Consider the following 15,565-nt stretch of genomic DNA (forward strand, 5'->3'; position numbering starts at 1 on the left):
TTGAGAGGAAACAGACGCTTACATGAGTATTGCTGTTTTTGTGTCTCGCAGGACCCATCACCCAAGCGTCAACAACGAACAGTGGAAGCAGTCAATCATGTGGGCGTCGCCATCGTGTCCAGCGCCGTCACCACCGTGATCTCCACAGTACCGCTCTTTTTCTGCGTGATTGTGCCTTTCTCAAAGTTTGGCCAGATTGTGGCTATTAACACTGCCATCTCGATATTATTCACGCTGATTGTGACCACAGCCCTGCTAGCCACAATGGGGCCTTCTGACTTCACCCGCCCCCCCAAGGCAGTTCTTAAAGCCAGCCTGGTGGTGCTGGCAGTGGGGGCCACTGGCTGTCTCCTTTGGTGGACTGGATCACTGTTGATTCCTGTAGGCTGGAACTCACTTATTACGTAAGCTGCTTCGTCAGTCGGTCCTGCAGCGCACGTCAAAGTGATGACAGACATTGGAGGAACTGCAGCAAATTAAGGTGGATGTTCAGATATTGGACAGATTGTGACTGTATTTTGTATGTACATTATGAAGATGTGTGGTAGATATGTAACAATGTCTATTTCGATGAAATCAGAATGGGCCGAGTAGTGACACTTGAGGAACACCACTGGTGAAGAAACCTTATTTTAGTGTTGGGGAAAGTGGAGACAGCGGGGAAGATGGATGTTCATGAGCTGATGTTTTAAGATGTTCCCAGGTACTGCATAGAAGGACAAAGTAAGGGTGGTTTTCCATGGTTCTTTTACAGTTTAGTCTATACATTTTCAAAATGGGAATTAAAGAGTGGTCCTGGGCTGATGGCGGATGTGTAATGAAATAAGATCTCAGATCTCCGATTATTTAAAGATCTACCTCGGATTTCATAAAACATGGACTTACTGTTGAAATTTGTCAGTCTACTTATGCTTTGGAAGAGCTCAGTTACATGGAAATACATCTACAGTATACTCATGCTTTAGTAGAGCTCAGTAACACTGAGATAAATAACTGATCAGCACAGTGATTTATCAGTCTACTCAGGCTTTAGTAGAGCTCAGTAACACTGAGATAAATACCTGATCAGCACAGTGATTTATCAGTCTACTCAGGCTTTAGTAGAGTTCAGTAACACTGAGATAAATAACTGATCAGCACAGTGATTTATCAGTCTACTCAGGCTTTAGTAGAGCTCAGTAACACTGAGATAAATACCTGATCAGCACAGTGATTTATCAGTCTACTCAGACTTTAGTAGAGTTCAGTAACACTGAGATAAATACCTGATCAGCACAGTGATTTATCAGTCTACTCAGACTTTAGTAGAGTTCAGTAACACTGAGATAAATACCTGATCAGCACAGTGATTTATCAGTCTACTCAGGCTTTAGTAGAGCTCAGTAACTCTAGTGGAAATAACTATAGGTTACACAATTGTTGAAGGAACCTAATTTTAGTGTTAGGAAAAGCATGAAGTGGTTTGGAAGACCCAGGTACTGCATAAAAGGAAAAAGTGAGGGTTGTTTTTCATGGTTCTTTTATTGCTTTGTCTACATATTTAAGAACGGGGATAAAAGCGTGGTCCTGGGGGGATGGTGGATGCGCCATGGAATGAGGTCTATCTCAGATTATGTAAAGATCTACCTCGGATTACTCAAAAAAAGAACCTGACCTGGAATTAATGTTGAAGATTAGGAGGGAGGAGAAGTGGAAAGTCAAGAAATGAGATCTGGAAGGAGGGGGGAAATAACAGGTCCTTTATTCTCCAGCTCTGCGCTTGTGGGACATCAGCGGCAGTTTGTCTTATGAACTAATATTGTTAAAATGCCACTCTAACATACATCAGCTCTGACAGTGGTGTACCTTTTGTGGTCCCGAGACAAGGAAGGGGTGGGAGCTGGGGTCTAAAAGAATGAGGCAAACAGACCGCTTTCTCTCCCAGCTGACGGTGGCGTAATCTTTCCTCCCCTTTTGTGGGAAGACGACGGTTCTATTTGCAGGCCACCTAGTCAAAGGCTTCTAAGCGATTACGAACAAAGAAATATCTTAAGAAAGACACATGGGCAATTGACGGCACTTCCTTTGAAAGGTTAACAGCTCCGTTCTGAAGTCTGTTGAGGAGAAAACGGTCTGCGGAAGTATTTTGTACAATGGCTAATTTTGTGAAACTGTGGCAAACACTGGTTGTAGTAATGGTTTTGAATTGCTGTAAACTGTAGTTCGGGCTAGTTGTCACGCTTTAAAAGAAAGTGTTTTTGTTAAATCTCTCATTTAAAAACCATTTACACAAATGTGGCGATGGCCGTGATTTCGGTTCTCTCTCACCGAACCGCAATCCACTTACCTCAAGGGCATGCTCGCTCCTTTGTATGCTGTGATTTAGACGTCTCGTAAAACAGATGCGCACAAACGAGCACTGGCCCCCGCTTGGAATGACTTGACCCATGGAGGACTTGACCCAGTTTGGAGATGATATTCCATTTCAGAGCTCCTCAACCTCGGCCTTGTAATCTTTTGCTCCTCTGCAGAGCTTGACACTACGCAATGAATACCCAGTATAGAAATCAAGCCCCTAAAAGAGAGATCCACTAGTCCACAGATGAGTGTTTACCTTCTCCACTGAAGTCATGCTTTAGTACGTTTACGTCTGTATTATGTTGTAACAATTTTTTATTTTCCAATTTTTAAATGCTGTTGTTGTTATGAATACTGTTTTCAATAAACAAGTGGTCGAATACAAAATCAAAAGCTTCCTCCAATGCTTTAGTAGAGCTCAGTCTACTCTCTTATCAGTCTACTCAGACTTTAGTAGAGCTTAGTAACACTGAGATAAATAACTGATCGGCACAGTGATTTATCAGTCTACTCAGGCTTTAGTAGAGTTCAGTAACACTGAGATAAATACCTGATCGGCACAGTGATTTATCAGTCTACTCAGGCTTTAGTAGAGTTCAGTAACACTGAGATAAATACCTGATCGGCACAGTGATTTATCAGTCTACTCAGACTTTAGTAGAGTTCAGTAACACTGAGATAAATACCTGATCAGCACAGTGATTTATCAGTCTACTCATGCTTTAGTAGAGCTCAGTAACACTGAGATAAATACCTGATCAGCACAGTGATTTATCAGTCTACTCAGGCTTTAGTAGAGTTCAGTAACACTGCGATAAATAACTGATCGGCACAGTGATTTATCAGTCTACTCAGGCTTTAGTAGAGCTCAGTAACACGGAGATCAATAACTGATCAGCACAGTGATTTATCAGTCTACTCAGGCTTTAGTAGAGCTCAGTAACACTGAGATAAATAACTGATCAGCACAGTGATTTATCAGTCTACTCAGGCTTCAGTAGAGTTCAGTAACACTGAGATAAATACCTGATCAGCACAGTGATTTATCAGTCTACTCAGACTTTAGTAGAGCTCAGTAACACTGAGATAAATAACTGATCAGCACAGTGATTTATCAGTCTACTCAGACTTTAGTAGAGCTCAGTAACACTGAGATAAATAACTGATCAGCACAGTGATTTATCAGTCTACTCAGGCTTTAGTAGAGCGCAGTAACACTGAGATAAATAACTGATCAGTACAGTGATTTATCAGTCTACTCAGACTTTAGTAGAGCTCAGTAACACTGAGATGAATAACTGCTGTTTGAAAATGTACCAAAGTCACTTTCAGTTTCACTTTCAGTTGTGTACTAAACACTTGTATCACTCAATACCCAAGGTTTCAATGTCAGTATTGCACCATCTGTACCTTACACATATAACAAGACGTTGAGACAATGGTGTCATGTCATCAATAAAAATCCCATTACACCAGTTCTGGGTCTGATGAATAGTTTTCATCTAAAAAAAAATCATACCTTTCCTTTGCCCTTGAGTGCACGCCCCTTTTTATTTGTCTCAGTAACTTACACAATCATGTCCAGCCTGTCAGTGATCTCTCATCACCTCCACATTAAGTAAAGTGCTTACTTGACTTTATTTGGACTTTTCCATCAATTCTGGTTAATATTTAATGCCCGAAACTGTAGACAGCCATTAATAATGCAACTTGAAGGTCATCTATAATGGATGTGCCAGTGATGAGGCCTGGCTACGCTAAAACCATTTCACTTCAGTGTCATGATTTGCCGTTAGAAATTTTCAGTGATGCCTCATACCTGAAAAGCAGGCCTGAAGATCCCAGCTTATTGATGCTCATTAAAATCCATCCTTGTAAATGTTGTGAAAGTACAGTGACGTAACTCCCAAATGCATCACACCAGTCTTGAGAGGTGACCAGAACATGTGGAATGTACTGTAGAGTGGCTCTGAAGCCAACCGTTTAGGGACCCTCAGCAATGCCCTAGTTTTTAGTTATTTGCTCAGTGCTGCTTGCAAAACACTCAAACCAGATAATTGGCATTTCTCAGCCTTGACTTTAGATTTGGTCCAGGTGTGCTGGAAGGAATACAGCCGCAGAAATGCTGCAATGAAGTCTCGACGGGTCTATTTCTTCATAAATGGAACATGAATTCCAGTGCAGTTTGTTGCTGCTGTGGGAAAGAAATCCAATCCAAATGTCAAAACTGACACCCAACCAACCAACCAGCCAGCCAACCATGTAAACAGTAGTAAGTGAAACACAGCAGTAAGAGAGTTGTAAAGAGATGAAGTCCTCAGTACTCAATAATATCCCAAGCATTGCACCCATAGCTCTCCATGTGTGATCACTCAGAAGCAAGACACACATTCACACATCCATCAGATCCTCAGTTTGATAAACCCTCAAAAATAAGATGTGCTTTGCTGCTTTGCTGCTTTGCCATCGGCGACTGGAGTCCTAGAGAGCACAATCTGTCATCACTGACTTCAGATGTTTTAACTGCGGTAGTTGCGGCTCAGTGCTTAGGTTGGGGTTAAAGATCACAGGGTTGTGGGTTCAATACCTGCATCTGTTCAGCTGTCACTGTTGGGCCCTTTAGCATGGCCATTGCTCTATGGGCACTGTACATGACTGGGCTAGTGGTGGCTCAGCGCTGAGATTACTGGTCGTTATTGATCACAGGGTTGTGGGTTCAATACCCTGGTTCACCAAGTTGCCAATGTTAAGCCCTTGAACAAGGCCCTTAGTTTTCTCTGATTCAGGGGAACTGTACATATCTGACCCTAGGCTGGGATTTGCAAAGAGAATTTCCACCCAGTACAGTACGCCTTCGTCCACCCAGTACTGGTGGGACTGTGTGATGGGGGGATGGGAGGTGGGGGTGGTCATAGCTAGCACTGGAAGTGGTAAGCATGGGCTAGTTTTCCACATTTTCACTGTGTACCATCCCCCAAAACAGTCCCAGTTGCCCCAGAACATCTTAACTGGTAGACTCGCACACTTGACACTTTAAGAATATGTGGGCTGTAATGACACTATATGGACAAAAGTATTGGGACACACGCTCCTTCACTGTTTCTTAAAAAATCAAGCGTATTAAAAAGAGTTGAAGCTGCTTTTGTTGGAGTGACTGTCTCTACTGTCCAGGGAAGAAGGCTTTCTACTAGATTTTGGAGGAGCATTCCCGTGAGGATTTGACTGCAGTCAGCAAAAAGAGTGCTAGCGAGGTCAGGATGTTGGGATTATCACCACCTCACCTCACCTCATCTTCATATTCCCAACTCATCCCAAAAGTACTCTGAGGAGGTTTGGGCTGGAGTTCAGGTGGCTTCTGCTTTGTAGTAGGAAACCAGCCCCCACCCTCCACCCTGATACATGGAGCCAGGATTGATAGATGATCAGGTTAAAGGATAGTGGAGAGTTGTCGCAGACACCTAAACAAGGTAGAGATGGAATTTGTAGGACGTTAGCTTAGGGAGGAGGGGCTTCAGGCATGTTCCACCTCCAAAATTAAGTTATTTCATAAGAGCAGGGCCAGTCCTACAGCCCAGCAGTGTGTGTATTTCCAGCCGCTTGCATTCCATCCTAAGAGAACAGCTTAGATGGTGGACTTGAAATGGAAAATGAGATGGTTTGGTCTGCTCGATCACTGGCTGATGATGGGCCTCAGGTGCGTTAGAGCTCGGAAAACACCTGGACTGGCACAGTGCAGCGCCAGTTAGGCCTGGTGTCCGTTACTGTACTAGAGTAATACTGGCCTGATGACCGCTTCGGACAAAAATTCATACCAGGTCAGCCAAGCTCAGAAATACTAGGTATTGGTCTGGAAAGGGTGACCATCCCCATATTGATAGGTTGGTGTTCATATTCTTGTAGAAACCGGAGCAGCGTTCCAGCGACCCCTTAAAGAAGAGAGACCCTCTGCACTTGCCACATCCACGCGCCAAGAAAATGTGACATGAGGCATGTTTTTAAAATGAAAATAACATTTTATGAAATAGATGCACTTGTTAATACTATGTGCAATACATCAGCAATAATCAGCTATACAATATAAATAAATTGCATCTTCTGTTTGCAATTACACATAGCCTTAATTCTCAACAGGGTTATTATGTTTTTTTTAGTGTAACTTGGAATACAACAATTAAAACATATTTACATACATACATAATGATAAGAGGCATAAACATATCCCCGTAGCTCGATACGTGACGTTCCCCACGACTAGCTCAACCATAGACGACCACACAGAAATCAATCAATCAGAGTAGATCAGCGGCTCTTGCTCATGCTCATGTTTGTGCTCATGCTCGTCCTTGCTGGATTTTTTAGTACTGCCTACAGCGCACATCTGTTTGCATCATTTGCATCATCGCATGAGTTATCTACAAATCGAGAGGCATTAGAAACACTAGCATTCTACTGAAGCGTTCAGCGAGGTTAAGGTGGACCTGCTTCCATTAGCAGAAACGTTCAAGTGCTCCACCGCTTCAGAAAGTTCAACCAAACAAAGCAAAAACAGAATATTACAAAAATTCAAATAATAGAAGCTAGAATTAAACACCATGTTTTTGTTTTTTTGTTCTTTTTTCTTAAAAGACATCAAGTCTCATCAAGAGAAACCCCTATTTGGTAGTCAGTCAGTCAGTCAGTGTGCATCAGACTGTTGCTTGAAGTTGAGTGAGCCAGGGTACCGGTACCCGCTACAAAAGCAAAGCTGTCGTACACGAGGGGGGTCAAGTTAAGGGGAGCAGCGTTTAATTGAATTTCCTGCCTGTTTTTATTATTCATGGCGTGCGACTCCTCTTTGAAACACCTTTAACTTCATTCTAAACGGTGCGGCGGCTCACAGGCCGAGGCCGACTGTCACACAAATAGGAATGGAGCGAGTCCATGAAAGTGATAAGAAGTGAGCGAGCTGGGAATAAAGGGGGAATAAAGCAAATGCCCTGAACCTGAGACGAAAAAGGCTTCCGAAGAGACAGAGGGAGGGAAATAAGATCATAGCATGAGATGAAAGTGGGGGGAAGAAAAAAAAAGAAAAGAAGAAACTGCCAGTTGCCTTCTAAAGATTTCTGCGAGAGGGAATGAGGTGACGGCTGGTAAATAATTCAGAGGGAGGCTGATTCTTGAGCTGGAGCTGAGAAGGAATGCTTCAGACCAATCAGGCAAGCCTGATGTGTACCTTCAAGGACCACACATATATACACACACACACAGACACACAGACAGACAAACACACTGCCTTTTTTCCTCCCTCTCCACTAGCCTGACAGAGCTTGTAATCAGCTCCTGGACTTGGACAAATTACAGGCAGATTGGATGACAGGAGACAGGAGCTGGAGCAGCTGGAGCGAGCGAGAGCTTTAGCCGAGAAAAGGAGAAAAATGAACAGTTGATACAACCGTTGCAGTGTTCTGTTATCGGAGGATGGCAAGCAACGTTTGTCGCCAACGCCTGGCATGTGAATCGATACAGAGGGAGGAGTACAAGGGGTTACGACTAGAGACCTTCCAGCATGGGGGATTAGTGGTTTCCCCACTCTATCAGGCCTAATTCAGCTCGATCACTGGCTAGATCAAGTACTGTACTAGAGAAATACTGGCCTGATGACTGCTTCGGACGAAAGTTCATACTGGGTCAGCCAAGCTCAGAAACGCAAAGCTCAGGAATGCAGTGTGTACTGCGTTGAGGGTGGACATGTATCAATGATGTAAAATGTATCACGATACTTGAGGACACGGTACTACTCTACCTATGATATTTACTTTTTTTCTACAAACCTAAAAAGGACGCTGGAATGGACAAAAAAATGCAATAATTGAACAGCACCATTTAAAAAAAAAAAAGGCTATAAATAATGATACTTTTATTTTAAGAAATACGCATTTTAAAAAATACACACGGGCCGACATGCAATCAGCTACTTGTTGCTACACAGTGGCTACCCAGTGTGTCCGGGCCCTCCATAACTGCTGTCTGTTTTAATATAATTGAATTAATAATTAGAATAATATAGTGGGGTCCAAAGATCTGAGACCACCAGTTAAAAAATTGTTCTTTCGAGCTACATAGGACTGACTCCACAAGTCACCACAGTGGCCTACCTGAACCCAGCAAGACCCTAACATGGTCAGACATGAGCTCGTATTTGAATATTCACCTGTACAGAGCTTTACTTTTCTTAAAAAAATAAAAATAAAAGCTTTCAGTGGTTTAAACTGAGCGAATCCCTGATTTTCAATGCGGTCTCGGACTTCTGGGCCCCCTCAATAGAACTCAACATAGTTCAGCACGCTAACCGAGACCATCGCCATATCGCCCACCCATCAGCTCTGTATGCTGCCCCGAGGGTTCCCCAGTCAATCAACGCTCACTGAGAACACTACTGCGTCTTTACTGAGGAAAACAAACCACGAGTTTTCTTCATTTATTCATAAAATAATAAAATACATATCACACACAGAACCGTACTTCAGATAAAAAACAAAATAACAAACAAAAAAAAAACAGGCTCCATTTCCCAAAAGCACCAGTCAGCCTCTCTCTTACTCTCTGTGAGGTACTGCATTGGTCAAAGTTACCCTTTCTCACTGATCCAAGATCAGCTGTAAGTCTGTTTTACAATACTTGCAATACTTTATAAGCAGTGGTTCCCAACCTGGTCCTGGAGTGCTCCTGAACTACAGATCGAGGCTGATTAAAAAAAACAACAACAGCTCTAAAATAGTTTTATAACTTTTATAAGATGAGAAAAAACTTCATTGCATGATAAACTATTTTATTTTAATTTATTTTATAAAGTCATTTTGGACCATTTCTATTTTGGAATATTTTGGAATTTTGGACCATTTCTATTTTGGAATATTTTGGAATTGTGGTCCAACTAATCACTAAGTCCAGAGTTCTTACTTCTGTTTTCCTTTTTCAATTGAAACAAATTGCATATTTAATTACATCGTATATACGCAATTAATTACATCTCTGTATCGGCACATTCCAGTCCCAACTTCTGACTTACTGTTTTTTGTTCGTTTTGTTTCTAGCAATGATATAAATGCAGTAAAATGTCAAGAACGTTTTTTCTTTCTACGAAACAAGCCTTTACACTCAAACCCAAACTTCCCATTAAAATCTAATCCAATAAAACATCTTCTCCAGTTACAAACATAAACATCTTATGTCTGTTAGAGACCAAAAAATGCTAAAATATACAGGATGGGTGTACCTCAAGGGCCACTGCTGGGAACGATCGCCTTTTTTTGCAGTGTGTTTTACTGGCTGTGGAACAGTGAAAAAGGGGGCTACCGTGCAAAGTCTGAGGTATTAACGAAGAGATCTTCAAAAGGCAACTGAGGACTCGGTCGGAGATGAGAATAAAAGTTCACTCCTTCACTTTTTTCCCACCCAGACCATCGTTCTCACTGTCAAGTTACAACAGGCTCACAGGGTGCATGTGAAGACACTACGACAGCTCAGCTTCACCGAGAGCTTCTAAACTGCTGGTGTGAGGTATGACCAGGTTATGAGTGAGGCGTTCGCATGACGAAGGGAGGGATGGAGCGAGGAACCACGAAGAAATTCAATTAAAAAAACAAAAACAGAACAGAGGTCAAGAAAAGAGCTTTTAGAACTTGGTGGACCCCATTTTTCAAAAGACATGAAGACAAATGGAGAAAAGAAAAGGGATGGAGAAGTGTGGAACTGAGTAATGAAAAAGAGAGTGACCAGGGTAGCACGTGAGGACGAGAGGAGACAGTTAAAGAAATTAGCCCCACCGAATCTCGGCTGAGGGGACATAATTTGCTCTCAATAGGGACAAGCACTTACCCACAGCAGATTGCATTACCAGTGTGAATTGAGGACACATTAACAGGAGCTTGGGGAACGATGTACGTTGAAGGTCATAATAATTAAATACACTGTCGGGCATTGATTTCTCTTCTTTTTTTATGGAAAGCAATTAACAGCCAGCAGACATGGGCCACATTTCGTTTATTAGTCTTTTAATACGATAACTGCTTCTTTTAAATTTCCTCGATTACGGTAATATGGAAGGGAGCTTTCCTGGATGGCTAACCAAGGAAAAACAAAAAAGGAAAAACAAAAACAAGGAAAACATTACAAATGCTGGTGCAGCTGGTGTTGTTGTTGTTGTTGTTGTTTTTGTTTGTTTGTTTTGTCCTGATATTCATGATTACATGTACCTTTCTGACATCATACAGCGTCAATTAACTCAAGTATCAGGGCGATATGAAACCTGCCGAGCGCCACTGCTTGTGGACGAGGAACGGCCAGAGTGATCAGGAGAAAAGACTGAGATTTTTCCCGCAAGGAGCCGAAAAAAAAAACCCCACAACGTCGATCCATCCCTTGATCCGTCCATCCATTCATCGATCTGTCCTTTTTTTTTTTTTTTGCCTGTCTCAGTCTTGTTTGTGGTGTGGTTGGTGTGGTTTGACTGCCTGGCTCAGTATGAGCTGACCGCTTCATTATCCTACTTGAGATCCTGAGGGCCCTCTGAGTGTATGTGTATGTGTATGTGTGTGTATGTGTATGTGTGTGTGTGTGTGTGTATATGTTTGCTTCAATTGTTTTCGGCTCATTAAAAAAAAAAAAAAAAAAAAAAAAAAAAAAGAATAAGAAGACAACTCCAATGGTGATCAGTATATGATCTATACTCCTCTACCCGTGTGCCCACCACCCCAGATCCCCCAATATCCATCTAGTCTGGATACAGTCCCTTCTGTCCTTCCTACCCCACCCCCCCCCAAAAAACCCACCCTTCATATCCCACCATAATCATAAAAAAGGTAAAAACAAGGTCTACTGCGGAATGGCTTTACTCCTCACAGTCAGTAGGGGGCGCCAGAGCCCCTGGGAACTACTGAGGTGCGGTTGGCGTTCTTGCGGCTGGTCCGTCGAGTCTGGGTGGTCTTGGCGGCCGGGGGGCTCCGAGCGACGGACAGGGCCCTCCCCCTGGGGCCCCTGCTCCTCCCCCTTGGCCCTGCTCGGCCCCTCCCGGCCACTAGGGGTCACTTCTTACGTGAGTGGAGAGTGTCCTGAAACTTGGTGCTGGTGTAGCGCACGTGGAATCCCTTCTTGTTGATGGTGTCATCTGAGCGGAACTTGATGACGATGGAGTCGCCGGCCGAGTAGATCTCTTCAGGAGGCTGAGAGCGCACGTGTACACACACACACACACACACACACACACACACACACACACACACACACACACACACACACACAGAAGGAGAAAGTGGAAGGAAAGATATAGAGACGTTAAATTTATGTACTATAGAGAAATCCAGGAATTTTTCACCAACAGGTAGCACAAATTTAAAGGGCCCAATTCCTAAACCCCAAAACTGTGATGTAACAGTTTTGGCTTGTTATATTTATACCCCACCCCAGAGCATCTCCAAAACTGCAGGTCATTTTTGTGGGGTGTTCCTGGCATGCAGTGGTCAGTACCTACCAAAAGTGCCCCAGCTACAGAGTCATGGATGCCCAAAGCTCACTAAGGCCCCACACTTACACAACTTACAGGACTTAAAGATCTGCTGCTAACACTAGTCTTGGTGCCAGATACCACAGCAAGACACCTTCAGACGTCTTTTGGATTCCATGCCTCGACAGGTCAGAGTTGTTAGGTGGACCTCCAAAATATTAACTGCATGGACAAAAGTATTTGGACACCTGTTCATACATTGTTTCTTCCAAAATCAAGGGCTTTTGTTGGAGTAACAGTCTCTACTGTCCAAGGAAGAAGGCTTTCTACTAGATTTTGGAGCAGCATTGCTGTGAGGATTTGCATTCAGAGATGAGAGCATTAGTGAGGTCAGCTTCCAAACCAAAGTGTTGGATGGAGCACCAACCATCATTCCAGAGAACACGGCTCCACTGCTCCACAGCTCACCTGCTCCAGGGAGTCCAATTCTATTGGCAATATGTCTCTACAGGGAAAAGTTCCGAACCAGTAGGTGCTGGAAACAGACTTTACATCTGCATCAGAGACGTGGAGGCAGCCTGTATAAATAGCCATGTATGATTTCTCAGTATGCTAATTAACTCGAGCCTGACCTCTTCTCCTATTAGACAGCCCTGACCTTTAAGCTGTCTGGCTAACTGACTAAACCCTACATACAATCTCCCCCAGGTTCAGACAGCTGTAGCTTTAGGACAGGAGCTTTCAATTCAGCAGCTAATCCTGAATTCAACAACCAATCCAACACTCTTAATGAGACCAAAGGTTGACAAATACACACCAAGACTTTAAACCCAAGCAAAATACCCCCAAAAAAAGACTTAGTAGGCTTAGTAGATTAATGATCCTTAACCTCAAATGAATCTCTGCTCTTCCTAATTCATCTTCCCACTCCTCATTAGCCAAACGACTCTCCTGCTTTATGAAGGAGAATTTCCTAACGGCTGAACAGCCCCTATATTCCGACACAAGCTCCGGTCGCCCCTCGGCCCCTGACGGATCCCTTCGAACAAAAACCCAGCCATCAGCCGAGAGGAAGCCTTTATTATTGAGCCTGGCTAAATGGAATCAAGCTGTTCGGCAACCTATTGAGCTCGCTCTCTCATTTCCCCTCTCCCCCTGAGCCCTTATAGCTCCTAGCCTAGCGTAGCGCCACCTCAACGCTTATTAACTCAACTCGACGGCTCCAGAGACAGGAAGCAGAACGCCGTAGATTGCCTTGCCATTCTTTATCCGACTCTGTGGGCTGGCGGACACAACACAATAAGGCAGAGCAGCCCGCAGGAACAGGACAAGCTTAGCGGTGGCTTTACGGAGAGAGCATAAGCAAGAGACTCTGGGTTCAGCCGCTGTTCTTCCTGCCTAAAGGGAATTAACTGGCATCGCAAGAGCACTTCAGCGTAATAGGCTCGAATTTTGATGTAGCGTTTGACAGGCAGCGGTTCCCCCACCAAGCCAGTGATGATGTTCGCTGGCGTTTTTTAAGTGTAAACTATTTATTTCCACTGTCATAAAAAAGCTTGTTAACTTTCTACATGCATCATTTCTGCATACAAACACAACGTATACGTTGTTCCTGCTGTAAAGAAGAAATGTCAGAAGCTTCCTAAGAATCAGTGATTACAGAGGTGGCAGTGGCTAGGACATGAGAGTTCAGTATATAAAAGTGACAAACCGTGACCGTGATATAAGCCACAAAACGGTAAAACGCTACACCGGCGTGAGAAGAATATGGTGGAGAGCAGCTCATCACCTCCAGATTCCAGGAATACAGGAATATGGGTTGCTACAGGAACCAGGCCTTATGATTGCCATCTCAGTCATCTAGCCATCACAATGGCACGGGAAAAGCTGCAGTGTTTGCTGGATTTATCATTTGCTGTCACACCAAAAACGTCCCATGCGCATGCTTGGATGCAAAGGAACATCCAGCAGAACCAAAACTAAGCTGTACATAACTGGGCCAATTCCAAAACCCCAAACCTGTTGCATCACAGTCTTGATTCGTTATATTTACACCCCCAAAACTGACATAAACACCGCCCACTAGAGAAAGCCTTTCAAAGCGAAGTACATTGGCTACTTCGCTTCGGGAGAATATGAAATCATGGCTAAAATGGCCCTGGTAGCCCAAGTCAAGGCTACATAAGGATACAGGATACAGGATATATTTATTACATCCACCAATGTAACATGGCTCCAGCCCCAGGGACAGTCCTTTCCGGACATTACCCAGAGGAGATGTATGTGTGAACGCCAGCCCCCTTTGTGCAAAGCCGGGGTAATGTCTGAGTGAGCCCATGTGTGAATAAAGCAGGTCATTTTCCGGAGAGTTCATGGCGGGTCATTCCGTACCTCATGCATGCGCTATACAGGCGGCGCCCTTTGCCTGAACCACACGAACACTTCCTGTAGTAACAACACATGTCTGACACGGAAACTCTCGGGCTGTGCTAGACGTGTGAAAGGGCAACTGCAGAAAATGTCTGGACCTCATTCTTTAGACGTTTTCCAGAGTTCATATGTGAAAACTGCTTGGGTAAAACGAAACCCGTCCTAATAGTCCTTCTCCAAGCGTCAATTACACACTACTATACCTTGAGGGGTCTTACAATCTGAGAAGTTAAAAAGGGAGAACCTTTAAAAAAGCCTAAAAACCACATATATGTACATACATGTACCCACCTATCCAGTCTCTGAGACCTTAGTGTAACGCATGTTGTGAGTGCAAGATATGAGCCCTTTAAACTTGTACCATAAGCAAGATACTTGATCTCTAAACCTGCAGCTTTTACATGCTCTGACTTCACTAAACTAGTAATCGGCCTTTACCCCTGATCCACAGTAGCGGCCCAGCCTCGGGGACTTGGTGTCAGCTCCGTCGAACAGCTCCATGTAGTCGTAGCCGCAGTCCGCTTCCTCCTCGATCTCAAAGGTCTGGAAGATGAGCTCCACCCCGTAGCCTTTCTCAGCTGAGATCACCCACTGACAGTCTGACGCACCAGGGTAGTTGTTGTCCCCGAACTGGGCATGAGAGTAGAGGTCCTTGGTCTTCACCTCAGCTTTCAGACGACCTCCGCACTCTGTACAGAGAGAGAGAGAGAGAGAGGGGAGAGGAAGCAATTAGCATGCTTAGACACATTTGCAGGATGTTCAACAACACACAGTTGTGGCTGCAGCAGGTCACTGAAGGCTGACCTTCTCAAGTGGATAATTGTGCAGATGTTCATTGTACAGCAATGCTTAGTGTTTTGGTGGTGCCAATCTGGTCAGCAGTGATCCTGTTGTAAGAAACTGACCAATGATAAGGGGTTAAACAACAGCTGATAAACTAGCAGTGCATAACTTTAAAGAGTCTTTAAAGCCCCTTTCAGACATTTGAACAGTAAATTAGCAGTAATTTGGATGTAAAAGCCCATTCCACACAGTTTAACAGGAATTCATGCCAATTAAATGGGAAGGAGTTAAGCGAGGATGCAAGCAACAATGCTGAAAAAGGAGATCCTGTATAATAGCCAGGAAATGACTTAGATGGCTCTTATAAGAACAGAATCTCATACATTAGCAGGAAATACCGTGATGTATATATCACAGCCACTAATGTCATATGGCTCCGCCCCCCTGGGACATCAAGCTAGTACATTTACATTTACATTTGTGGCATTCAGCTGACACTCTTATCCAGAGCGACTTACAACGTAACTCGTATTA

The 15,565-nt window shown here is 43.7% G+C and overlaps 2 protein-coding genes across 2 annotated transcripts in view; one reads left to right on the plus strand and one right to left on the minus strand.

Annotated features, from left to right (window-relative positions):
• The window catches only part of disp3 (dispatched RND transporter family member 3), a 58,390-nt gene extending 55,666 nt beyond the window's left edge, over nt 1–2,724 (plus strand). Inside the window, exon 21 of the mRNA XM_072682439.1 lies at nt 52–2,724. Within this exon, the coding sequence (XP_072538540.1) occupies nt 52–408 (357 nt within the window). The 3' untranslated portion in view covers nt 409–2,724. The remainder of the gene's footprint in view (nt 1–51) is intronic.
• Nucleotides 2,725–11,151: 8,427 nt separating this feature from the next.
• bmp1a (bone morphogenetic protein 1a) overlaps nt 11,152–15,565 on the minus strand; it is a 79,453-nt gene continuing 75,039 nt past the window's right edge. The window contains exons 19-20 of the mRNA XM_072681102.1: nt 14,687–14,937; nt 11,152–11,537 (exon numbers count right to left, since the gene is read on the minus strand). Of these exons, the coding sequence (XP_072537203.1) occupies nt 11,400–11,537; nt 14,687–14,937 (389 nt within the window). The 3' untranslated portion in view covers nt 11,152–11,399. The remainder of the gene's footprint in view (nt 11,538–14,686; nt 14,938–15,565) is intronic.

This window comes from Salminus brasiliensis, chromosome 6 (assembly GCF_030463535.1).
Source record: "Salminus brasiliensis chromosome 6, fSalBra1.hap2, whole genome shotgun sequence".
Taxonomy (NCBI): Eukaryota; Metazoa; Chordata; class Actinopteri; order Characiformes; family Bryconidae; genus Salminus; species Salminus brasiliensis.